Source organism: Osmerus eperlanus, chromosome 7 (assembly GCF_963692335.1).
Source record: "Osmerus eperlanus chromosome 7, fOsmEpe2.1, whole genome shotgun sequence".
Classification (NCBI taxonomy): domain Eukaryota; kingdom Metazoa; phylum Chordata; class Actinopteri; order Osmeriformes; family Osmeridae; genus Osmerus; species Osmerus eperlanus.
Window position 1 is genome coordinate 1,286,589 of NC_085024.1, and position 27,684 is coordinate 1,314,272.

The window sequence follows — 27,684 nt, forward strand, 5'->3', positions numbered from 1 at the left end:
CTCCACCAAGTCTGGGGAGATGTTAGAGAATAATTGAGGAGCACTGTTATTCCACACCAGAGAGACATGGCATGTTGTTAGCTCCAGCTGGATCACCCTTCCTGCTTCTGAATCCCAGATACTAGAACACTCTCCCTGCTTTATTCAGCAAGAAATCAAAACGCCTGAAGCCTTTTAATTTTCTCCTAACATCCCAACTCTATTTCTGATTTTCTACACCACCAAGTTCACCCCCCCCCCCCAAATAAGAACGTTATGTAGTGGAACCGTAAAAAAACAGTGTGATTTCCAGGCTTTCTAACAGCTTACACAAGCGGAACTATGAAATGATCATCTGCAAGTGAGACGATGGGAACTGAATATGAATGAAACATCATGTCAGCAGCAGCGCACACCAATCACCTGAGAAGGACTCACTCACCTGAGAGAGACTCACTCACCTGAGAGGGACTCACTCACCTGAGAGGGACTGACTCATCTGAGAGGGACTCACTCACCTGAGAGAGACTCACTCACCTGAGAGGGACTGACTCACCTGAGAGAGACTCACTCACCTGAGAGAGACTCACTCACCTGAGAGGGACTGACTCACCTGAGAGAGACTCACTCACCTGAGAGAGACTCACTCACCTGAGAGGGACTCACTCACCTGAGAGGGACTGACTCACCTGAGAGGGACTGACTCACCTGAGAGGGACTGACTCATCTGAGAGGGACTCACTCACCTGTGTGTAGGAGGTGTGTGTGTAGCAGGTGTGTGTGTGTAGGAGGTGTGTGAGAGGTGTGTGTGCTCACCTGAGCGTGCATAGCTCTCATGGCAGGTGTGTGTGATCTCAGCGGCCAGGTCCAGGTAGTGCTGCCTCTTCTGGGGCGTGTCTGCATCGTCTGCCCCCAGCCCCACCATGCCCCCAGAGAAGCAGGCCAGGTGCCCCATCTTGTGGTCCAGGATACCCCCCCTCCACTCTGCCATGTAGGTGAGACCCCCCACTGACTTCTGCACCAGGTTAGCCTCAATGGCCTGGGGGGTGGGGGGGATAGGGGGGAGGGGGGATAGGGGTGGGGGGTAACACCTGGCCTGTTACAGCAGGAACACATATCTAACACAGCACATCTCCTGCCTGTTACAGCAGGAACACAGAGCTACCTCAGCCTAGACACAACAACAGCACAGTGGACCAGCTGGCTCTACCTATGGCATGGTTTATGTACAGAAGAACACATGGGCCTACTTTATGGTGAACTGAAGTCAAGGCTCATTGAGATTCTATTCTATCTGGGGTGAGAGACATATAAATCTGCTGCAAAGAAAGACAGAGAGGGAGAGAGAAAGAGAGAGAGTGTGAGAGAGAGGGACAGAGAGAGAGAGAGAGAGAGAGCGAGAGAGAGAGAGGGAGGGAGAGTTTCTGCAGAGGTGTTGAGTAGCATCTCAGAGTTTACTACCTGGAGTTAGGGTGTGCTTGTTTGTGTGTTATTTCATTCATATCAGTATGAGACATAACTTATTCCTGAGATTTTGATGAAAAATGACCAGATAGGATCACTGTTCTCTTCTCCCCTCTGCAGCCCCCCCCTCTCCCCCCTCCCCTCTCCTGCCACCCCTCCTCTCTCCTGCTCCCCCTCTCCCCCATCCCCTCTCCAGCCCCCCCCCCTCCCCCATCCTCTCTCCACCCCCCCTCTCCCCCATCCCCTCTCCAGCCCCCCCCCCCTCCCCCATCCTCTCTCCACCCTCCCTCTCCCCCCTCCCCTCTCCTGTCCCTCCGCCCCCCCCAGACACCTCCCTCCCCCCCTGGGTGAGAGGGTGAACAGTACCTCCTTCCCCCCCTGGGTGAGAGGGTGAACAGTACCTCCTTCCCCCCCTGGGTGAGAGGGTGAACAGTACCTCCTTCCCCCCCTGGGTGAGAGGGTGAACAGTACCTCCTTCCCTCCCTGGGTGAGAGGGTGAACAGTACCTACCTCCAGAGCACTGTAGTACATGGTTTTGGCCTCTTGGTCCGTCTTGTCTGACATCAGGTATGATTTGATGAGATACTCGTAGAAGCTGTCCCCCAGGCCCCCCACAGAGACGTGGTCTGAGACAGAGACAAGCCGTTACTCCTCTAAACACGTTACTCTGCGGCTCCCTGGAAACACTCCCACTGAATCAGGAGCTCAAACAGGATTTAATCAGGGCCAGTGGTGTGTGTGTTCCTGTGTGTGGGGCCTGTGGTGTGTGTGTTCCTGTGTGTGGGGCCTGTGGTGTGTGTGCTCCTGTGTGTGGGGCCAGTGGTGTGTGTGTTCCTGTGTGTGGGGCCTGTGGTGTGTGTGTTCCTGTGTGTGGGGCCAGTGGTGTGTGTGTTCCTGTGTGTGGGGCCTGTGGTGTGTGTGCTCCTGTGTGTGGGGCCAGTGGTGTGTGTGTTCCTGTGTGTGGGGCCTGTGGTGTGTGTGCTCCTGTGTGTGGGGCCAGTGGTGTGTGTGCTCCTGTGTGTGGGGCCTGTGGTGTGTGTGCTCCTGTGTGTGGGGCCAGTGGTGTGTGTGTTCCTGTGTGTGGGGCCAGTGGTGTGTGTGCTCCTGTGTGTGGGGCCAGTGGTGTGTGTGTTCCTGTGTGTGGGGCCAGTGGTGTGTGTGTTCCTGTGTGTGGGGCCAGTGGTGTGTGTGCTCCTGTGTGTGGGGCCAGTGGTGTGTGTGCTCCTGTGTGTGGGGCCTGTGGTGTGTGTGCTCCTGTGTGTGGGGCCAGTGGTGTGTGTGCTCCTGTGTGTGGGGCCTGTGGTGTGTGTGCTCCTGTGTGTGGGGCCAGTGGTGTGTGTGCTCCTGTGTGTGGGGCCAGTGGTGTGTGTGCTCCTGTGTGTGGGGCCAGTGGTGTGTGTGCTCCTGTGTGTGGGGCCTGTGGTGTGTGTGCTCCTGTGTGTGGGGCCAGTGGTGTGTGTGTTCCTGTGTGTGGGGCCTGTGGTGTGTGTGCTCCTGTGTGTGGGGCCAGTGGTGTGTGTGCTCCTGTGTGTGGGGCCAGTGGTGTGTGTGCTCCTGTGTGTGGGGCCAGGCTGAGGGCAGCGGAGGTGATCTGTTGACTCTCCAGCAGGCTGGCTCTGTCCCTGCAGCCAAGTCATCTTAGGCTGATGACTGAGGGGAATAGGGATGCTGAGTAAACAGGCTTCATGTACTGGAAGTGTGCTCTTCTGAGGACAGTCAGGAAGTGTGCTTTTCTGAGGACTGGAAGAAGCTGGGTCCTGAAGGAACCTGATCTGAGCTGTGAGTGTTCATGTTCCCCACATCCTAACCACATGTTCATACCAAGCCTGAGTTAAACTAGAGACAGTGTGTGTGTGTGGGGGGGGCAGGTGTGTGTGTTGAGGGGGGCAGGTGTGCCCCTCAGAGGGGGTCTGAGGTACTCACGCTGCACCCAGCTCCCAGTGACCGGACTCAGGAAGTTGGGGTAGAGGCCATGGGGCTTCTCCATCCTGTTCAGGAGCTTCCTGATGTTCATCACCTGCACACACACACACACACACACACACAGCCTCAGACAGCCGCCAGCAGCACACATCTACATATGATTCTGACACACACATTAAGATCCATCCCTTATATGGTAGCGTTGGGGTGCAGGTGTTTGTGGCGGGGCATTGTGGGTAGTGTAGTAGCGTCGGGCTGCAGGTGTTTGTGGCGGGGCATTGTGGGTAGTGTAGTAGCGTCGGGCTGCAGGTGTTTGTGGCGGGGCATTGTGGGTAGTGTAGTAGCGTCGGGGTGCAGGTGTTTGTGGCAGGGCATTGTGGGTAGTGTAGTAGCGTCGGGGTGCAGGTGTTTGTGGCGGGGCATTGTGGGTAGTGTAGTAGCGTCGGGGTGCAGGTGTTTGTGGCGGGGCATTGTGGGTAGTGTAGTAGCGTCGGGGTGCAGGTGTTTGTGGCGGGGCATTGTGGGTAGTGTAGTAGCGTCGGGGTGCAGGTGTTTGTGGCGGGGCATTGTGGGTAGTGTAGTAGCGTCAGGGTGCAGGTGTTTGTGGCAGGGCATTGTGGGTAGTGTAGTTGAGACCTTCTCTGTGTAGACAGGGTTTCCTGACAGCTGAGACAGGTGGAGGAACTCCAGATGCAGAGTCCCAAACTCAGCCAGGATGCTGCTACCTGCCGACGCCCAGCCCCAGCTCCAGCTGGTCCCACTGCAACACACACACACCGCACCTGGTGAGCACCGCACACACACACACACCGCACCTGGTGAGCACCGCACACACACACACACACACCGCACCTGGTGAGCACCGCACACACACACACACACACCGCACCTGGTGAGCACCGCACACACACACTCACACGCACGTATGGAAGTGGGAGGAGGGAGGGAGTCTTCCCTCTTCCCTCCCACAACAATCACCTACTGACTCCTGAGAAGATGATATATATATATATATATATATATATAATATATCTTAGGGCTGGGAAAGTTATCGCGTTAATCTTAGCAATTAATTTCAAATGTTTAACGCATAAAAAATAATTTAGCAGCATTAACGCAAGACCATTTTTGCGTGAACCCGAAAATGCTCAAGCCATTATTTTCAACAGGATACGTTTATTCGTCTTTTTGTAGAAAGATTTAAACTACTAATAATCATGACTCGGATAAGCCTCATAGGCTGCGTCCTGCGATAGCTAACTGCATCTGTCCTGCGCTGTAACAGCATGGCTAGCGATCTAGCTAGCTAACCTTCACACTCAGTGTGAACAATAGAACTAAGCAAACTAACGTCCAACACAACACATACCAAAATAAACACAAGTTTAACAATAGAAACTTAAAACAATACTTCCGTCAACAAATTAACCCCCCAACCGAATCCCCTTCTGTCCTGCCGCAAGCCATGCTGAAAACCAAGAGCGCAGTTGCGACCCTACATGAACACCGGTGCGAATACAAAAAAAAAACGACATTTCCCATTTATGAGTAGTTTGAACCCATCCACCATAGTGGACCTCATTCGGATCAGTACAGAGGCGCCCTCTTTGAAGCCTCTAAATGTGCTGAAAACTGTCTGGCTATCAGCTGGAAAAAGATCAAGCTACAAAGCTTGGCCAAGCCAGTCAGTTTGAAACAATGTTACAATGAATACAAAAAAGTTATACATGAATATGTAATGAACAAATAAGTAACCAATTCTGTTTCCGGTCAATTTTGTCTAATTCATTCAATAGTCTAATAATGATGCAATGTTTAAAGTTTTGAAAAACAGAAACTCACTGTGCCCCTAAGGTTTTTGTCTGTGCCCCTAAAAATGTTCACTTGGGGGCACAAAAAAAGCAAAAAAAAGATAGCGTAGAGCCCTGTCCAGTATTTTTGATAACCTTCAGGGTTTAAACTTTAAATATTCAACTCGCACTTAAACACTTTGTTGTTTATAAAGTTGCTGCATATATTTGATGGGAATGACTATTCTGTAGTTCCCAGGAGAGACTGTTTACAGTTTACAAGATGTCATAAAATGTTCTATTTAAAATAAACTTGTGTTAATTGATTTAATTCAGTGTTTTACATGATGATAACGAGCTCTGGGAAAATGTGATTAATCACAGCATATTGTGCGAATAATTTGTAAAAAAAAAAGATTGATTCCCAGCCCTAATATATATATATAATGATGAATATGATATATATAACTACAAATATGCCATCTGGAAAAAGCTATATTAAATATCATGAATAAAAGAGCAGACGCAATGAGCACAATTTAAGACGTCATTTGAAGTTATTCAGGCGTGAATATAACTGCACGCAACTTTTAAATGTTTTAAATAACAGTGCCACGTTTTCATCTCTGTGAAAGAGAACTGATCGTGTGTGTGTGTGTGTGCGTGTCTCACCTGCCCAGGTTGATAACTCCCCTGGGAATCCCTGTGTGTGTGTGTGTGCATGTGTGTGTGTGTGTGTGTGTGTGCATGTGTGTGTGTGTGTGTGTGTGCATGTGTGTGTGCGTGCGTGTGTGAGTATGTCTCACCTGCCCAGGTTGATAACTCCCCTGGGAATCCCTGTGTGTGTGCATGTGTGTGTGTGTGCGTGTGTGTGCATGTGTGTGTGCGTGTGTGTGTGTGTGTGAGTGTGTCTCACCTGCCCAGGTTGATAACTCCCCTGGGTATCCCTGTGGGGGTGTTGAAGGCAGGAAGCAGCTTCTCTCCCAGCTCCAGAACCTTCTGCTTGAACATCTACAGCCAGACAAGATACAGTCAACACACACACCTCCATCACCACCAAGACACAGCACCCTGGAGTCACCTCCACCACCACCAAGACACAGCACCCAGGAGTCACCTCCATCACCACCAAGACACAGCACCCAGGAGTCACCTCCACCACCACCAAGACACAGCACCCTGGAGTCACCTCCATCACCACCAAGACACAGCACCCTGGAGTCACCTCCATCACCACCAAGACACAGCACCCTGGAGTCACCTCCATCACCACCAAGACACAGCACCCAGGAGTCACCTCCATCACCACCAAGACACAGCACCCTGGAGTCACCTCCACCACCACCAAGACACAGCACCCTGGAGTCACCTCCACCACCACCAAGACACAGCACCCTGGAGTCACCTCCACCACCACCAAGACACAGCACCCTGGAGTCACCTCCATCACCACCAAGACACAGCACCCAGGAGTCACCTCCACCACCACCAAGACACAGCACCCTGGAGTCACCTCCATCACCACCAAGACACAGCACCCTGGAGTCACCTCCATCACCACCAAGACACAGCACCCAGGAGTCACCTTCACCACCACCAAGACACAGCACCCTGGAGTCACCTCCACCACCACCAAGACACAGCACCCTGGAGTCACCTCCATCACCACCAAGACACAGCACCCAGGAGTCACCTCCACCACCACCAAGACACAGCACCCTGGAGTCACCTCCATCACCACCAAGACACAGCACCCAGGAGTCACCTCCACCACCACCAAGACACAGCACCCTGGAGTCACCTCCACCACCACCAAGACACAGCACCCAGGAGAACACAACAAGAAGGAGGTTTGTGTTCTCTATCGTCTCACAGTCACAGTTCAGTGAAAGGTCACACCAGCCTGTTGTGCTTTGAAAATAATCTCAAAATCTCAAACTTGGCCGGTGACATTTTGAAAAAGTTTGGATGTTGCTCTATGAAATCGTTTTTCATAATTTAAAAAAAATGTTTGAATCCCAATAGATCTGGAGAGTACATCTGCACTGTTCCCTCTCTCTATGCATCATTTGATACACACAAACTACATACTTGGTAACATCTCCCTCTATATCCTAACCCTCTATAATGCTCTCCATACACTTCTTCCCCTCCCCTCTTCTCCCCTCCCCTCCCCTCCCCTCTCCCCCCCTCCCCTCTCCTCCCCTCCCCTCCCCTCTCCCCCTCCCCTCCCCTCTCCTCCCCTCCCCTCTTCTCCCCTCCCCTCCCCTCTCCTCCCCCCCGGTGAGACCTGATCTCACCCCCCCTCCTCCCAGACCCTGTGTCTGTATTGTGTTACACACATGTCCTCCTGCCCCCGATTACCCTCCCTCAGTATCAGAGCAGAGACCTCAGTACCCACCACACACACACACCACACACACACACAGCCGTGGTTACAGCTGAATGAAAACAGGAAGTGATGTGCTGCAGCAGTGTAAGAGGAGGTCAGAAGGACTTAACCTTCAGTCATGTGACTGCCCCCCCCCCAACCAGAGGGATGTGTGTGTGTGTGTGAGAGAGAGTATTTGTGTGAGTGTGTGTGTGAGGGCACGGGCGGGGGGGGGGTCAAGTCTGACAGCCACAGAGAGATAGAGAAAGGAGAAGAGAGAGGAGATGTCTCTGCTATGACAGTGCTGATGGCAGAGAAAGCTTCAAAGCACTGCCTGCCTCATCAAACACCCAGTAAAGGATCTGTCACACTAGTGTGTGTGTGTGTGTGTGAGAAGGTGTGTGTTTGTGTGTGTGTGTGAGAGAAGGTGTGTGTGTGTGTGTGAGAGAAGGTGTGAGTGTGTGTGTGAGAAGGTGTGTGTGTGTGTGTGTGTGAGAGAAGGTGTGTGTGTGTGTGTGTGTGAGAAGGTGTGTGCGTGTGTGTGTGTGAGAAGGTGTGTGTGTGTGTGTGTGTGAGAGAAGGTGTGTGTGTGTGAGAGAATGTGTGAGTGCGTGTGTGTGAGAGAAGGTGTGAGTGCGTGTGTGTGAGAGAAGGTGTGTGTGTGTGTGTGTGTGTGTGTGAGAGAGAGAAGGTGTGAGTGCGTGTGTGTGAGAGAAGGTGTGTGTGTGTGTGTGTGTGTGAGAGAAGGTGTGTGTGTGTGTGTATGTGTGAGAGAAGGTGTGAGTGTGTGTGTGTGAGAGAAGGTGTGTGTGTGAGTATGTGTGTGTGTGAGTATGTGTGTGTGTGTGTGACAAGGTGTGTGTGTGTGTGTGAGTATGTGTGTGAGTGTGTGAATATGCACATTTTAATGAAGGGGGCTGTTTATTGAATGATGATTTTCTCCACTATTGTGTGTGTGTTCATGTGTGTGTGTATGTGTGTGTGTTCATGTGTATGTGTGTGTGTGTGCAGGAGGCTGTGTAGAGGGGAGGAGAGTGAGCTTTGTTACCACAAGATTGTAGTCATTCAGCTGTTTCTAAGCTGCCTGTTCTTGGTTAATATTGCTGTATGGGGCTCAAGTGTCATGTCATCTGTGTGAGCTGGCGTTGTGACAGACACAGTGTGTAATCCCCGCCTGTCCATTCAGACCCGGGCAGGCTGATCACGCCTGCACCACCCAGATAACACGGAACAAGACCTTCCATCAGAACCATGTTTAAAGAACCCCCACACCAAAATGAAAAGAAAAAAACACCAAAAGTCAGAGACCAGAGAGACTAGAGAGACCAGAGAGACTAGGGAGAGAACAGAGAGACTAGGGAGACTAGAGAGACCAGAGAGAGACCCGAGAGACTAGAGAGAGACCAGAAAGACTAGAGAGACCTGAGAGAGACAAGAGAGAGACCAGAGAGAGACCAGATATACCCCCCATACCTCCATCCTGTGGCTCACAGGACAATGTCTGTTTCTAACATCCTCCTTCTCCCCCTTTTCCTTCCTCACCCCTCTTCTACCTTGTCTTCTCCTTCTCTCACCTTCTCTCCTATCACCTTCTCTCCTATCACCTTCTCCTCTCCTTCCCCTCTCCTTCTCCTCTCCTTCTCTCCTATCACCTTCTCTCCTATCACCTTCTTCTCTCCTTCCCCTCTCCTTCTCCTCTCCTTCTCTCCTATCACCTTCTCTCCTATCACCTTCTCCTCTCCTTCCCCTCTCCTCACCCCCCCTCCTCCTCAGACTACAGATATGGTGTTCTGTATGAAGGTGTTTATGAGTGCAGGTACAAGCACGATGGTTTTTTTCTGAAGTGCGGAGCGATGGAAACGCTTTCCCTCCTCCCATTGGCCAACGCTAGCCGGGCTTCCTGTTGCCGCACGGATGCTGTTGCCATGGTTACGACACTGGCTGCTAGCGAGTCATAGCTCCATCTGTCTCCTGTGCCAGGCGGGCACTCAAACACACACACTGTCTTCATCAATTTACCAAGAAGGACTGGAAGGTGGATGAGGGAGGGGCGGTGAGTAGGAAGGGGGAGGAGAGGAGATGAGGGATGGGGAGGAGGAGGGGGGAGGAAGGAGGAGGAGGATGAGAGGGATGGGGAGGGAGGAGGAGGGGGGAGGATGAGAGAGGAGGGGTCTGTGATGGACACTGTAAGGATGCTTACAGGTGTGTGTGTGTCTGTGTGGGAGTGGGGATGAATGGGAGTGTATATGTGTGCATTGCGATAGAGAGAGAGGTAGACAGAGAGGTGGAGTTAGTGAGAGAAAAGTAGAGACAGGGAGAGATGTAAATAAAGGGAAGTAAAGACAGACAGGTAGATAGAAAGAAGCAGAGGTGGGGAGAGACATTTATAAAGAGGAGGAAAACAAGCTACTGAGAGGAGAGACAGAGAAAAGTAAAGAGAGAGAGAAGTAGAGAAAGAAGGAGAGACAGAAGTAGGGGGGGTCAGGTTGCAAAATTACATTGTGTATATCCCTGTAAGTAGAGAGAGAGAGAGAAAGAGAAGGATTTAGAGAAAGAAGGAGAGAGAGATAAGTAGAGAGAGACAGCAATGTGATGTGAGGACATCATCGTGTCGTGGAGAACTGAAACAGACATGCTGGAACCCCCTGCATCTCTCCCTCCTCCTCTTTCCCTCCTCCTGTTTTTCCCCTCCTCTCTCCCTCCTCTTCCCCTCTCCTTCCTCCTCTCTCCCTCCTCCTCCCCTCTCCCTCCTCCTCCCCTCTCTCCTCTCCTTCCTCCTCCCCTCCTCCTCTCTCCCTCCTCCTCCCCTCTCTCCTCTCCCTCCTCCCCTCTCTCCTCTCATTCCTCCTCCCCTCCCCCTCTCTTCCTCCTCCTCTCTTCCTCCTCTCTCCCTCCTCCTCCCCTCTCTCCTCTCCTTCCTCCTCTCTCCCTCCTCCTCCCCTCTCTCCTCTCCCTCCTCCTCCCCTCTCTCCTCTCCCTCCTCCTCTCTTCCTCCTCCTCCCCTCCTCCTCTCTTCCTCCTCTCTCCGTCCTCCTCCCCTCTCTCCCTCCTCCTCCCCTCCTCCTCTCTCCCTCCTCCTCTCTCCCTCCTCCTCCCCTCTCTCCTCTTTCCCTCCTCCTGTTTTTCCCCTCCTCCTCTCTCCCTCCTCCTCTCTCCCTCCTCCTCCCCTCTCTCCTCTCCCTCCTCCTCTCTCCCTCTTCCTCCTCTCTCCCTCTCCTGTCCCTCCTCCTCTCTCCCTCCTCCTCCCCTCCTCCTCTCTCCCTCTTCCTCCCTTCCTCCTCTCTTCCTCCTCTCCCTCCTCTTCTCTCCCTCCTCCTCTCTTCCTCCTCTCTCCCTCCTCCTCTCTTCCTCCTCTCTCCCTCCTCCTCTCTCCCTCCTCTCTCCCTCTCCCTCCCCTCCTCCTCTCTCCCTCCTCCTCTCTTACTCCTCTCTCCCTCCTCCTCCCCTCTCTCCTCTCCTTCCTCCTCTCTCCCTCCTCCTCTCTTCCTCCTCTCTCCCTCCTCCTCTCTTCCTCCTCTCTCCCTCTCCCTCCCCTCCTCCTCTCTCCCTCCTCCTCTCTCCCTCCTCCTCCCCTCTATCCTCTCCTTCCTCCTCTCTCCATCCTTCTCCCCTCCTCCTCTCTTCCTCCTCTCTCCCTCCTCCTCCTCTCTCCCTCCTCCTCCCCTTCCTCCTCTCTCCCTCCTCCTCCCCTCCCCCTCTCTTCCTCCTCTCTTCCTCCTCTCTCCCTCCTCTCCCTCCCTTCTCCTCCCCTCCTCCTCCTCTCTTCCTCCTCTCTCCCTCTCCTCTCCCTCCTCTTCCCCTCCTCCCTCCTCCTCCTCTCTTCCTCCTCTCTCCCTCTCCTCTCCCTCCTCCTCCTCTCTCCCTCCTCCTCCCCTCCTCCTCTCTTCCTCCTCTCTCCCTCCTCCTCCCCTCTCTCCTCTCCTTCCTCCTCTTCCTCTCCCACCCTGCCATGTTACCATGGTTACTCCTAGACACCATACGCTCCAGGAAGACAGAGGGTGGGACACGGGGCTATATATCCCATTCCTCACATGGCTGCGAGTGTGTGTGTGTGGGATAGAGAGGGAAGGAAGGAGGGAGGGAAAATAACGACCATAAAGTCACATTCATGCTGATTTCCAACCTTTCATGAACACATTCGCTCATCTCTAGGAGAGGCACATGTGGGAATAAAACAGACCATTTTGCTAATTGGAACTGAGAATTATGCATTTTCTGTAATAATTATGAAAATGTGCACTACTACAATGACTATTCCCGCAACCACAGGTAGTATGGCTGCTAAAAGAGTCCCTTATCCAGGATCCAGTGTTTGACTGAAGAGCTCAGACATACAGTCTGACTGGAGGGTTCAGACATACAGTCTGACTGGAAAGCTCAGACCTACAGTCTGACTGGAGAGCTCAGACCTACAGTCTGACAGGAGAGTTCAGACCTACAGTCTGACTGGAGAGCTCAGACCTACAGTCTGACAGGAGAGTTCAGACCTACAGTCTGACTGGAGAGCTCAGACCTAGTCTGACTGGAGGGTTCAGACCTACAGTCTGACAGGAGAGTTCAGACCTACAGTCTGACTGGAAAGCTCAGACCTACAGTCTAACTGGAGAGCTCAGACCTACAGTCTGACTGGAGGGTTCAGACCTACAGTCTGACTGGACAGCTCAGACCTACAGTCTGACTGGACAGCTCAGACCTACAGTCGTGGCCATAAGTTTTGGCAGTGACGCACTTTTTTTGTTTTGCAAAGTCTGCTGGTTCAGTATTTGAGGGATATGTTTCTATGAAATACTGGAAAACAATAATGCACATTTCATAGGTTTAAACATTTTTTGGGGGCAACATCTTTCAATATATGTAAATAGTCCCCTCTTTAACAGCAAAAAATCTGCTCTTAAAATCGAATCAGAATGAAAGTGATTTCACCTGGCTAGAACTAGTTCATACATTCCCTTGTGCTGATAATATGACTTAGTGGAATTACATTATCAGTCATTTTCTGCCAGGGCCCAAAAACTGTGAAATGCAGGTTTATGTGGATTTTATTTAAAATCCATTTGATCATTCTGCACAATAATTCAGTAACAATGTGAATCAACACCACAACAACTGAAGCACCAAACTTTGCAAACACAAAATGCATGCCACTGCCAATACTTTTGGCAGGTAGTGTAGGTGGCTGCCAGAGAGGGAGAGAGGGAGACAGAGAGAGAGGGTGAGGGAAACAGAGAGAGAGAGGGTGAGGGAGACAGAGAGAGAGAGAGAGGGTGAGGGAGAGAAGAAGAGAGAGAGATATTCTGAGAGCGGGAGACAGAGAGAGAGGGTGAGGGAGACAGAGAGACAGAGAGAGAGAGAGGGTGAGGGAGAGAAGAGAGAGAGAGGGAGAGAAGAGAGAGAGAGAGAAGAGAGAGAGATTCCAAGGTTCCAAGGAGTCAACAGCTGTTAACTGTCAGCTGTCCAGTTTTCCATACATAAGAGATATCTTTATACCTAGTTATACAAGAAAAAAAGGTGGAGAACAGTATAGGAACACATACTGAACAAGTTGGACATCTTTATAAGCAAAAGGACAGAAGAAAAATACAGTAATTTGAAGAACTCCACAGCAAGCTAGCAAGCTAACAGTTCACCTTCGTCTCCATGACAACGCAGTGAGTTGTTGTCAAACAAATCAGAGCAAACTAGTTAGAATAACTAACTGAAAAAAAGTGAAATACAGACAATTGAATATCCCCTTAAATGTACTAGAATATGGATTCCCTCCCCCCTGGTATGGAGGCAATATCCATACTATATCCAAAGGATATTACTAATGAGAATGGCCGAAAACAATACAAACAAAAGCTTCTAAAAAACAACCCAGAGACACTATGCCGACTCCTACAAAATTGGAGATGTCAGCAACCTAATCTTCTACAGTGACCAGCCCCCCTCCTGAAGGCCTTATAGAGACCACACAGACTCCCGTGGAAGTCGACGCCAGTGACGAGAGGATGTCTAAACTCTGCGCCTCTTTAATGGACATGAGAGAGAGATTCACGGGACTAGAAATTGAACTTGTTGAAATGAGAGAACTCATCAACACACTACAAACATCACAGACAAAAAACACTGAAAAACAGAGAAAAGTGCCTGTAAGCAATCACCAAGAAGCAGAGGAAAGAAGGGACGACCTCAAGAGAGAAGTGTCTGCACTAAGGATAGAAATGAAAGAACTACAGGAAGAAAGGTTGAGCTATCAGGCCCAGCTGACGGCAATGAGAGAAGAGATAAGAGAGCTGAGGCAAGAAAAAGAGCCAAGAACAAACCAACCCACCTCTGACCTTGACAATAACCTCGACAATATGGGACAAATCAATCTGGACCAACTGAACTCCGCCCCTTGCATAGAACACAACAACCATACCGAGGCCACACCACCTACAGAGGACACACACATTCCAGAAATAGTGCTCCTAATCGACTCGAATGGGAAGTACATAGAAGAAAAAAATCTCTTCCCGAAACAAGTTACAAAACTCTGGTGTCCAAACATCCAGGGTGCCCTTCACCTGCTGAATGAAGAAAAGATAGGATCCCCCAGTCACATAATTATTCATACGGGTACTAACGACTTAAGAATACTGCAAGATAAAGTGGCCACTGCACTTAAAGGTGTGATAGAGAAAGCCACACACACTTTCCCTAACTCAAGAGTAGTGATCTCTACGCTGCTACCAAGAAAAGACTTCCACCCTGCCACCATCCAGAGGATTAATGCCAGCATATCCAGAGACTGTGCACTCAAGCCTAACGTCCAACTGGCCCACCACCCCACACTTGATCTTGACTGTATGACCAAGTACACCTTTACAAATCAGTCATTCCTACCTTCGCCAAGACACTCAAAGATGTAGCGCTCAATCGAAACCCCAACAACTCCCATAGGAGAAGCATAAGGCCACACAGCCCAACCAGAGCAAGGAGAAGTCTTCCTGGAGCTACAACCAGAACAAGGAGAAGTCTTCCTGGAGCTACAACAAGAGGAGCTGCACACAGAGGACCTACAGCCAGAAACCCCCCCACAAGACTACAGCACCACCAGACAGACAGACAGACTCCATCAGGACCAGAATACCTACCGTCACAGAGTCCCCACCTCCCGATCCATTCTACCCAAACCAACCCTGGTCAGACCCAATATCCTCCCCCCCTGAACCTACCTGATCCTCCCCAGTGCACCCTCTACAACCCATCCACAGAACAACAAGAGCCCAATCCTGGCCGCCATAGCTACGCTCAAGCTGTGAGTAGAGCAACACACCAAGCCCCATCATCCTGCGAGATGAGGAACATTCAACAGATGCTCAGCATGCTCTGCCAGCATCTTATAGCATAATAACAACAAAATATTAGAAATACCTTATGAATTACAAAGCTTTTACTATATCATGCTGGAATATACAAGGACTGAGGTCCTCTACTTTTGGCCTTAAGAGCAGAAACCCAGATTTTAGTAAAGAAGTAAAAAACATAGACATAATTATCCTACAGGAAACTTGGAGTAGAGGTGATGAACCTACTGGTTGCCCCCTAGGCTATAAAGAACTAATAATCCCATCCACTAAATTACCAAGAGTTAGACAGGGAAGGGACTCAGGAGGTATACTCATTTGGTATAAGTCAGACCTAAGTCATGTCATTAAATTTATCAAAAAAGGAACATTTCACATTTGGATTGAAATAGATTGCAAAATACTCTCAAATGAGAGAAATGTCTTCTTATGTGCCATCTATATACCCCCAGTAGAATCCCCCTATTTTAAAGAAGAGAGCTTCTCCATATTAAAAAAAGAGATAAGCAACTTCCAAAGCCAGGGAAATGTAATGCTTTGTGGTGACCTAAACTCCAGAACTGGAGAACAACCAGACATCCTTTGCAACCAAGGGGATAAGCATCTACCTGGTGGAGACAGCCTCAGCTTCCCTAGGTGCCCAGTGAGACTCAACTACGACAAAATAACTAACAGAAACGGGTCTCAACTACTACAACTGTGTCGCACCCTTGGTCTCTATATAGTCAATGGTAGGCTAAGAGGGGACTCTTACGGAAGGTACACCTTCAGCTCATCTATTGGCAGTAGTACTGTGGACTACTGTATCACAGAACTCAGCCCAGAGTCTCTCAGAGCATTCACAGTAAGCCCATCCACCCCCCTATCAGACCACAGCAAAATCACACTGTATATGAACAAAGAATTAATTAATCAAGATTCATCTAAAACAAGCAATCTACATAGCATTAGTAATCGTTACCGATGGCGGAAAGATAGCCAAGAAACCTATCAGGATGCTATCCACCAGCCACAAGTACAATCTCTATTGGATAATTTCTTAAACAAAACATTCCCCTGTAATAGTGAAGGTGTCAATGTAGCAATAGAGAACATAAACAACATATTTGATATATCTGCCTCTCTATCTAATCTTAAAACCTCAAACAAAAAACCCAAAAAGGCCAATAATTATAAAGAAAAATGGTTTGACGAGGAATGTAAAAGCATGAGGAAGATACTGAGAAATGTATCTAACCAGAAACACAGAGACCCAGATAACCAGGCACTACGCCATCACTATGGCATAACACTTAAAGAGTATAAAAACATACTAAGGAAAAAGAAGGAACAATGTATCACAGAACAGCTCAATGTAATTGAAGAATCTATTCAATCAAATGTTTTTTGGGAAAACTGGAACAGACTATATAAACAACAACATGAAGAATTACCAATTCAAAATGGGGATATATGGATTAACCACTTCTCCAAGCTTTTCATGTACATAGATAAGAACCCAGAACAAAAACACATACACGATAAGCTCCAATTACTTGAATCTGCAATTAAGAATTACCAGAACCCTCTTGACTTTTCAATAACATTGAACGAACTACAAGATAAAATACAAAACCTAAAATCCAATAAAGCCTGCGGTGTTGATGGTATACTAAACGAAATGATCAAATTTACGGATGACAAATTTAAATTGGCCATACTAAAACTTTTTAACACCATCCTCAGTTCTGGTGTATTCCCTAAAGTCTGGAACCAAGGTCTGATCACCCCAATATTTAAAAATGGAGACAAATTCGATCCCAATAATTACCGTGGGATATGTGTCAACAGCAGACTGGGTAAAATCCTCTGTAGCATTATTAATAACAGACTCCTGCACTTTCTCAGCGAAAACAATATACTGAGCAAATGTCAAATTGGCTTTCTACCAAATTTCCGTACATCGGATCATATATTCACTCTACAAACAATTGTCGACCAACAAATTAACCAAAACAAGAATAAAATCTTCTCTTGCTTTGTTGATTTCCAAAAAGCATTTGACTCAATCTGGCATGAAGGCCTTTTATATAAACTGATAGAGAGCGGAGTCGGGGGGAAAACATATGACCTCATAAAATCAATGTACACAAATACCAAGTGTGCAGTCAAAATTGGACAAAGGCATACAGACTTCTTTGTCCAAGGTCGAGGAGTAAGACAGGGATGCAGTCTGAGTCCCACCCTCTTTAATATCTACATAAATGGTCTGGCGAGGGAACTAGAACAGTCTGTAGCACCTGGAATGCCTCTCCTGGACACAGAGGTCAAATGCCTCCTCTTTGCAGACGACCTTGTGCTTCTGTCCCCAACCAAGGAGGGACTACAGCAACATCTAGACCTGCTGCACAGATTCTGTCAAAATTGGGCCCTAACAGTCAATCTAAAAAAGACTAAAATTCTTGTTTTCCAAAAAAGAACCAGAAATCAGGATCCCAAATATCGATTCCTCCTGGGAACCAACCAATTAGAATACACCAAAAATTATACTTACCTTGGTCTAAACATCAGCACCACAGGCCACTTCCAAAAAGCGGCAAATGACCTGAGAGACAAGGCACGAAGGGCTTTTTACGCCATCAAAAGAAATGTTAAAATTGACATCCCAATCAAAATCTGGCTTAAAATTATTGAATCCATTATAGAACCCATTGCCATATATGGCTGTGAAATCTGGGGCCCACCTACTAACCAAGAATTCGCCAAGTGGGACAAACACCCCATAGAAAGCCTGCACGCAGAATTCTGTAAAAACATATTAAGAGTTCAACGCAAAACCCCAAACAATGCCTGCAGAGCTGAATTAGGAGTGTATCCTTTAATCATCAAAATACAAAAAAGAGCAACTAAATTCTACCTACACCTTAGCCAAAGTGATGAAAATACCTTCCACCACAAAGCCCTTCTATACCAAAAGATGAAGCCAGATAAGAGTCCTCTCATCCAGCTAGTCCAGAGGCTCTGCTCACCAAACCCCACAGAGCCTCAAGACAGCAGCCACCTTATTAATCCAAAACAAATAGCAAAACAGCAAAAAGAAAAGTACATTGTTTATTGGAAAGAAGTTACACTAAAGCAAAATAAATTAGAATGCTATTTGAATCTAAAAAGACAGTACACAATGGCAGAATACCTGATCACTGTGTCTGAACCAAAAATAAGGAAGACATTAACTAAATACAGACTCAGTGAGCACAGCCTGGCCATAGAGACAGGCCGTCACAGGCAGACATGGCTGCCCAGAGAAGAGAGGCTGTGCTCTGTCTGCCCACAGGGAGAAGTGGAGACAGAGCTCCACTTCCTAACAGAATGTGACCACTATACAGACATTCGAACCAAATACTTCCCCAAAATTACCAGCATATACAAGGAATTTGAAAATGTAACAAATAGAGAGAGACTGGTTTATTTATTGGGAGAAAAACCTAACTGCTGTATTTTAGCAGCAAAGTATGTATCAGCCTGTCATGGCCTTAGAGAAAGCCGCAATGAGGACAATTTATAATATGGCAAACATAACATGTTTTAATTTTTGTTTTAATATTTTGTTTAAATTTTACTGTAATTTTTCAGAATTTCAAATTTAGTATTAGATTTTTACTATTATTATTATCATTATATAACCTGTATGTGCGTATGTATGTATATGTATGGGTATATGTGTGTATATATACGTGTGGGTGTGTATACATGTGTGTATGCGTACACATATATATATGTATATATACATATGTGTGTGTGTATCTATTTACTTATTTATACCGATTATTTGGCAACATTAATAATATACCAACTTGAATAATAATAACATGGATACAAGTTGTACACCTGTGTGGTGTAGATACACTGTATATGTTAAACTGCCGTGTGTGTCTCTGTATGTGAGTGTGTGAAATATAAGTATATATAAGGCCATGATTTACATTGATTAATATTTCTGTAATTCTACCGTTGCTTTGGCAATATGAACAATTGTTGTTTTCATGCCAATAAAGCCCTTTGAACTGAACTGATATTCTGAGAGGGAGACAGAGAGACAGAGAAAGAGACAGAGAGAGAGAGACAGAGAGAGGATGAGGGAGAGAAGAAGAGAGAGAGAGATATTCTGAGAGAGGGAGACAGAGAGAGAGAGAGAGAGAGAGAGAGAGAGAGAGAGAGAGAGAGGGTGAGGGAGACAGAGAGACAGACAGAGAGACAGAGAGAGAGAGGGTGAGGGAGAGAAGAAGAGAGAGAGACAGAGAGAGAGAGGGTGAGAAGAAGAGAGAGAGAGAGAGAGAGAGAGAGAGGGTGAGGGAGAGAAGAATGATACAAGGGAGATATTCTGTGTAGCTCCACTAAGGAAGATGTACTATATGGGACTCAAACGATTGATTTCTTCTTTTTCTTAGACTTGTGTGTTTTGTTGAGGTGTGTGTTGGTGTCCGCGTGTCTGTGTGTGTATGTGATTCTGTGTGTGGGTCTCTGTGTGGGTCTGTGTGTGTGTGTGTATCCTTGTGTCTGTGTTGTACACACATTGCTGTTCCATTAATTTGTACCATATTTGTGGCCACTAAGCAGGACTGGAGCAACCAGTCTGGTGTCAGGTCCTGATAAAAAAAACCTTCATGTATGAGGCAGCTGGTTACAGAGTAACACAGAGTAACACAGAGTAACACAGAGTAATACAGAGTATCCACACATCTAAAACCTGGAGAAAGTCTCTATGAAGTGAACATGTATACTGTATGAGGGTTAAACCATTATCCTGTGATCCATCACAACCAGGCGGGTATTCCAGAAAGCGGGTTTAGTGAAAACCCTGAGTATGGGAACCCTGAGATGAGGGAAACTCTGGGTTTTCCGTTCCAGAAAGAGAGGTAACGCAAACTTTTGGTCAGTGTCCATGGTGACTGACTCTGTGAACCTAACCTGCTCGCTAGCAGGTTTCAATAACAAACTCTGCATTTCTATCTATCCCCTCCCACTTTCTGAGCCTGATAGCATTGGCAGACATGGGGTGTCCTTTCCTGGTTCAGCCGACCGATCTCAAACAAAATGTAATTCACTTAGTTATACGTTGGGAGAGGATCATAAGACGGCGATTCGATGTGCTTTAATTCCCTGATGAATACCTAGGTTAACGTTACCGTTTCCCGTCACACTCCGTAATTTATTTTTAGCAATATTCTCAGCCCTTACATCGCTAATGTTACACACCATGGACGTGCACTCATAACCGACCAAATGCTTTTTGGCTGTGAAATAAAGACAAATCATTGAAATTTGATTTGGTTTTCTTCATTGCCTACAAATATAAATCAAACAATGAGAATTTATGCTATTGTTCCCACAATTAACATTATTCACCTGTGACCATGCACCCTCCTGTAACTGGTGTTCCAGCAAATACATTTCAAGATTAGCCTTTATTCTTCTGCCCTAAGTACACCATCTCTTGGTCAGTGTTTGGCACTTGCTTTATGAGATGCAGTTTGTACAACTCCTTCACTGGTAACTGGGAATACACGAGATTACATTAAATTCAACAGTTCCTCATGCAGAATTCACCTGCCATTAACTGAACATCTCACTATGTTCAGCTTCCATGCTCTGTTCAACAGGATCACAATGTGCAAATAGTTTTCTATTCATTATTCTCATCATTTCAGTGTAACTGAAAATTCCACACAAGCCTGTAAATAAAAGCAGGCTACATGTGGAGAGAACTACCAGCAGCTACCATACTTAGGCATCTCTGCATCCATCTCTGCTGAAGCAGTCAATGTCTCTTCATCTTAATCATCATCATCCTGTGATGTAAAGCATTCTGTTTGGGGTTACTGCTACTACAAGTTGAAATAAGCACCAACTGATATTTACTCTGTATCATGTCAGATATGTTTTAAACCAAGGTGACGTAGGCTACAACCACAAGCTTATAGGCCTAAGCCTATATACAAGCTTAGGCTTGTATATGCCTTACCTGTTCGTAGTATGTCTTTATATTTACAGTAATAGGCCTATAACATTTAACATGCTATTTTATTAAGTCCACCCTTATTTCACCTGTAATATTAACGGACAGTGTGGTTAAATGTTCAATGTATGGACTGGCTACTGCATTTAAATGTATGCATTGACTCGGCCAGCAATTGTCTCCCACGCCAATTGTAACACTTATAAAAGTACCTGATGGAACTTCTTAAAGATAGATCTAAAGTCAACTATTCAGCCTAGGTTCTACCACAGAGCCTTAAAATGTGAATAATGATGACTCAACAAGGTTCGACTTTAGTTTATGAAAGCATGTATTGTTCCTTGTTTCCCCTTTAAAGAAAAGAAAATAACCTTAACTAGAGAGGGTACAATTTCTGGGGAAATTGTAGGGTGTGCTTGCTTGCGTCGGTTGCACAGGGGTCCGTTTTTGAATGACATTTTTACAACTGATATTTCTGTATATGTTATATAAAAATGCATACTTATTATTTATAAAGATTACATAGATTTAAAAGCATATTTTTTTTGCTGCTAATTTACAACTGAAATAACGAGTGAAGTGTAGAATGAAATAGATGTCTTCTCATTTCCCCTGCAAGAGGCAGCCTCATCGTTGAATCAAAACTAATAAATTTGGCAGACCGGTGTAAAAATTGACCTAATCTCTATGATTTAAACGTCATTTTAAGTTTTTCCCTTCTCATGATATTTTCAGGCATTTAGCCTACTCATTGCATTCATTCATTAATAAAGAACCCCCTTTGAAGATTATTCTACGACGTTACCCGGCAGTAGAAGATGGAATCGCGATTCAAACAGTACCATCTGCTAACTGAAAATATGCCCCCAAAACGTAAATAAGCTTGACATTTATTTAGTGGAAAATCGCTCATTTATAAAAAGCTCACTGGTAGCGATCATTGTCAGTAACAACGCAAAATGCGATATAGCCCTGTGTGGAGAAGCTGCCCCGGTAAATTCTACTACTACGGCACAGTACTAGACTACTGCTGTGTTCGTCTTGGTAGCGATTGCGTTGGTTGAATTGGATGTAACGTTCCGTTGTACGGTTTAAGCTGAAATTAATTATTTTCATGAACAGATTGACAACGTTTAGACTGTGGCAATGAAGTTCAGGTTAGTAGTTAGATAGACTTTTGATTTAAGTAAGGGGAGTGCCGAACATGTTCTGTCACCGTTTGACTTCCTAAACAGCTGTGTAAGTTAGATGTTTTAGTCGTGTGTCTCGCGTAAGCTACAGCGTTGCAGTGAGCTACACTGGTTTGAAACCACAGGTAATGGTAATTTCACCAACAAATCGTTTACTAATGTCAGAATAAATCCTACAACGAAAATGTATATGTGAGGAATGTTTATTTTAATGATTGAAAACAGATAACGCTACATCATAGACCACTGTAGTATGTGTTGCCCGGGCAACACAGGCTAATGTCATGATGCTAATACTTCAGTGAAATAGTAGACTACTGTTTCCGAAAGTAGATGTACTTCCTTAATAATATCAGCTTATACTGTACATTACACATCACAATTGTGTGTCATATCACAAAGTAAAATGAGTAAATAGTTATCACCCTGGCCTCTTTGCTTGTGGCGTTTCTGCAGCTGCCTTGCAGTAAAGCTATAGTTAGCCTAGCTATCCCCCAAGTTAACAGATGCGAAACTAATGTTCTGCCAAAGGTAGTCACGCGTGTTTTCGTGACGTTAGTGACGTTAGTAACGTCAGTGACTGTGGCTAGCAAATTAGCCACCGTTAGCTTCACTTTTCGCCACAAAAACTTAACTTAAGCCCAAACCATGCAACGGAACGTAAATTCCAATAGAAACAACTCAATCGCTACCAAGACGAAACTTTTGACACCTACGTTGTCTATGTAGGACAAATATTGACTGAGTTTTAGGGGGGCAAAAAGAAATAAAATAATAATAATAATATATATGTGAGAGAACAAAGGTTGTGCTCTCGCCGAAGGCTTGAGCACACCCAATTAAACCAAAGATGTTGAGTAATGTATCACTCAATTACAATTTACATGTACAGTTACTGTGAACAAGGATACTGGCCACATATCCTATCCGCAGACAAATACATTAGCTGTTCTTACCAAATTGAAATAAACAAAATAAATCTAGATGTCACAAAAACACAATACTTCAATTCACAAAGAACACAACAATGACTAGACTATGACAATCATTGTCATTTAAGTTCACATGAGTGATGTGGAGTATCGTAATGAAAATACTCTTGGTTTGTTGCACTATGTGGTGCAATTGTGGTTGGTATAGATTCCTACCACACCGGAGTACAATAGTTTTTAAGGCAGTCCCTTCCGAGGAAAGATGAATCTTCGCATGCAATCTCCGTCTTTTCTCTATCCTTATGTCGGGTGGCTCGCAATCCTTGGAACGGAATCCTACACTCCTTACACTCACAAAAGACCCAACCTGTTTTACAACAGCATCAGAAGACATATATTCAAAAGGATATTCTTGAAAACTACTGTCGAACTAATAAGATAGTAAACTGGTCTAGGCATTACAGAAAATGTAACATTAAAACGACTAAACGCACGTGGAATAAAATTGCACGTGGCGTGAACAATGGCTAGCCTGGCTAACACACCGAGCAGGCTAACTTAGACATAGCAACGAAATAGCTAGCAAAAGCTATGATGAACTAGCTAGCGACACATTAATTCCCACTCACCAAATCCCAGAATCAACTACGCAGTTCTTTTCTTTATACTTATCTTATCTTTTGTCAAGATAGTATAATGTACACTACTTATTATTAAATGAATAAAACATATATCACTTGTCTTGGTTCACGTTTCAGATTTCAGCTTTCACTCTTTGTTTCAACTGCTTTTTTCTGCGTGCTCACGTTCGTTCACCTCAAGCGTGGGGAGTGAGCCTACATCACACCGTGAGCTGATTGGCATAAAGTCAAGTGCTCATCATTACATTTCTAAAACGTGATTGGCTTATTCTAAATACTTTTTACAAATGAAATATTTTGCTATAATCAACCTTTAGATTTAACCATTCAAAATAACAAATAATTTGTAACCTGGTCCTTTTTTACTGGGTTACACAATGATTTCTCCTACGCTGCTACAGCCGTGTTGCTTTTTTTGCGGAATATGTGCTCAGATTCACCATAAACAGGTATTAACACTTCTATTTGATGTGTGGTGAAGTTTTTTGCCGCCGGGTGCCATGGTGGATCCTAGTATCGGAGTTCCATTGATGTTGGCTTTTAATAGTTCTCATGCCCGCGCTTAACTCAGAGTGGACGTACTCCGAGTTAATTTAACTAATTCAAATCAGCTTTTCTGGAACCTAAAAACCGAAAACACTGTTTATCCTGTGATCCATCACAACCAGGATATCACTGTTTATCCTGTGATACATCACACCCAGGAGATCACTGTTTATCCTGTGATCCATCACAACCAGGAGATCACTGTTTATCCTGTGATACATCACAACCAGGAGATCACTGTTTATCCTGTGATCCATCAAAACCAGGAGATCACTGTTTATCCTGTGATACATCACAATCAGGAGATCACCTGTTTATCCTGTGATCCATCACAACCCGGAGATCACTGTTTATCCTGTGATCCATCACAACCAGGAGATCACCTGTTTATCCTGTGATACATCACAACCAGGAGATCACCTGTTTATCCTGTGATACATCACAATCAGGAGATCACTGTTTGTCCTGTGATACATCACAACCAGGAGATCACCTGTTTATCCTGTGATACATCACAACCAGGAGATCACTGTTTATCCTGTGATACATCACAACCAGGAGATCACTGTTTATCCTGTGATACATCACACCCAGGAGATCACCTGTTTATCCTGTGATACATCACAACCAGGGGCCCGTTCTCCGTACGTCGCTAACTCAGTTAGCTGGATTTGATTGTTGACGATTTGTCATTATCTTGGATTGTTCGGTTCTTCGAAGCTCATCCTGGACTTGCTGTCATAGCAACAGGTCCGTAAGCTTAAACCTGCTCGGGAGCAGGTTTATTTTATGTAAACACGATTAGAATGAGGCTTTACAAGCAGAGGTGATACAGGAAGTCTGTCACAGACATGTCTTGTCCGTTTTTACTACAGGAACCTGTTGCAGAAGGTGCAAGAATAATTAGCAGAATTTAACATGAAACCGAATTAATTGCTCATTGCGTGATAGATAGGCTCCTTAAGCACAGCGCGATATGCTAGCCTATACTTTTTGAGAGGATAGCCTATAGTTTTTTGTGAGGGTGTCATTTACATAATACATTTGTTGAAACCACATCATATGACATTAAAGATGATAAATGAAAATATGAAAGTATGAAAATAAAAAAAACATAGGCCTATAGCTTACTGTAATAAGCGATACAACGCGTCACTCCTCTACATTTAATTTGGTCTGCTACTTTTTGCCATCCCTCTTTCTTGGATTTTGCAGACTTTGAGGTGTTCCCTGGCGTTCTGATAAAATCTTCGAATTCGGAGTAACCTTCGACCAAGCTGTTGCTCTGTTGGTCTGTTGCGGAAAAAACAGGGCGCTCATTTTGGCCACGGTGAGCAGCCATAGACTTATGTGAGCAGCCAATAGCAGCATTGCTGATCAAGGTTTCTACTATCGATACATACCCCCTTTTAGACCAACGTATAACTCAATCCAGCTATACTAATCATAAACAACAAGGGTGTTCGAAGAACCGAATTAGCCAGATCATGATAAGCAAGATGATGTCATCTTGGATGTGTCATTTGATCTCGGATGTAATAAGCGACGTACGGAGAACGGGCCCCAGGAGATCACTGTTTATCCTGTAATACATCACAACCAGGAGATCACTGTTTATCCTGTGATACATCACACCCAGGAGATCACTGTTTATCCTGTGATACATCACACCCTGGAGATCACTGTTTATCCTGTGATACATCACAACCAGGAGATCACTGTTTATCCTGTGATACATCACAACCAGGAGATCACCTGTTTATCCTGTGATACATCACAACCAGGAGATCACTGTTTATCCTGTGATACATCACACCCAGGAGATCACTGTTTATCCTGTGATACATCACAACCAGGAGATCACTGTTTATCCTGTGATACATCACAACCAGGAGATCACTGTTTATCCTGTGATACATCACAACCAGGAGATCACTGTTTATCCTGTGATACATCACAACCAGGAGATCACTGTTTATCCTGTGATACATCACACCCAGGAGATCACTGTTTATCCTGTGATACATCACACCCTGGAGATCACTGTTTATCCTGTGATACATCACAACCAGGAGATCACTGTTTATCCTGTGATTCCTGCTGCTGAGCCTCCGAGCTGCCCTGCTTCACAGCTTCATTAATGGAGCTGCAGCTTTATGAAAACACACACTCAATTACCTCCTAGATGAGTGTGTTAGCGTGGCTGGTGTGCTACTGGGCCAGGTGACACAGACACACACATACACCGCACACACATACACACAACACTCACACAGACACCACACACACACACACACACGCGCACACACACACACACACACACACACACGACTGCCCAAATGAGATCCAGTCACACCAGCATCTCCAGCACCATTATTCATACTGCTGCCTGTATCGCCTCGGCAATATTAATGCTGCCTGCATCTCCGTGGCAATATTAATGACAAAATATAGGCGCCTATATAATTAGGCTATATATTCCAAAAAACGAAAAACAGACGCGAGATAAAGCTGTTTTCACATATTTCAGACAATTTGCTTCTTGCTCCTCTCTCCATACCTCCTCCTCTCCTCTCGTCCCCAGTGAGAAGACACTGTGCAGCAGCAGATTGATCTTGGACAGATCGATGCATATCTCCACTTCCCCCCTCGACCCTGCCACCCTTCTGCAGTTTATATACTGTCCCATAAACCTGACAACTGTCACGTTAATGTGAGCGCTAAGGCAGGGGTGCGTGTGGGGGGGGGGCAGTAAAACCTTCCTCTCCTCCGTTAGGGAAGACGAAAGGGCGGAGCAGGGCATGGTCATGTTTACAGTAGAGCATGGTTGTGTTTACAGTAGATCATGGTCGTGTTGAGTACAGTAGAGCATGGTTGTGTTTACAGTAGAGCATGGTTGTGTTTACAGTAGAGCATGGTCGTGTTGAGTACAGTAGAGCATGGTCGTGTTTACAGTAGAGCATGGTCGTGTTGAGTACAGTAGAGCATGGTCGTGTTTACAGTAGAGCATGTTTGTGTTTACAGTAGAGCATGGTCGTGTTTACAGTAGTGCATGGTCGTGTTTACAGTAGTGCATGGTCGTGTTGAGTAAAGTAGAGCATGGTCGTGTTTACAGTAGAGCATGGTCGTGTTGAGTACAGAAGAGCATGGTCGTGTTTACAGTAGTGCATGGTCGTGTTTACAGTAGAGCATGGTCGTGTTTACAGTAGTGCATGGTCGTGTTGAGTACAGTAGAGCATGGTCGTGTTGAGTACAGTAGAGCATGGTCGTGTTGAGTACAGTAGAGCATGGTCGTGAGTACAGTAGTGCATGGTCGTGTTTACAGTAGAGCATGGTCGTGTTTACAGTAGAGCGTGGTTGTGTTTACAGTAGATCATGGTCGTGTTGAGTACAGTAGAGCATGGTCGTGTTTACAGTAGAGCATGGTTGTGTTTACAGTAGAGCATGGTCGTGTTGAGTACAGTAGAGCATGGTCGTGTTTACAGTAGTGCATGGTCGTGTTGAGTACAGTAGAGCATGGTC

General features: G+C 46.1%; 1 protein-coding gene across 4 annotated transcripts in view; it reads right to left on the reverse strand.

Moving 5' to 3' along the window:
- The window catches only part of LOC134024047 (mannosyl-oligosaccharide 1,2-alpha-mannosidase IC), a 140,354-nt gene that overhangs the window by 9,910 nt on the left and 102,760 nt on the right, over positions 1–27,684 (reverse strand). For 3 of the 4 annotated variants that reach the window (XM_062466433.1, XM_062466436.1, XM_062466435.1), the window contains exons 5-9: positions 6,073–6,167; positions 4,003–4,129; positions 3,367–3,460; positions 1,954–2,069; positions 796–1,018 (exon numbers count right to left, since the gene is read on the reverse strand). In XM_062466433.1, the coding sequence (XP_062322417.1) occupies positions 796–1,018; positions 1,954–2,069; positions 3,367–3,460; positions 4,003–4,129; positions 6,073–6,167 (655 nt within the window). The remainder of the gene's footprint in view (positions 1–795; positions 1,019–1,953; positions 2,070–3,366; positions 3,461–4,002; positions 4,130–6,072; positions 6,168–27,684) is intronic. The other variant, XM_062466434.1, reaches the window with a different exon arrangement.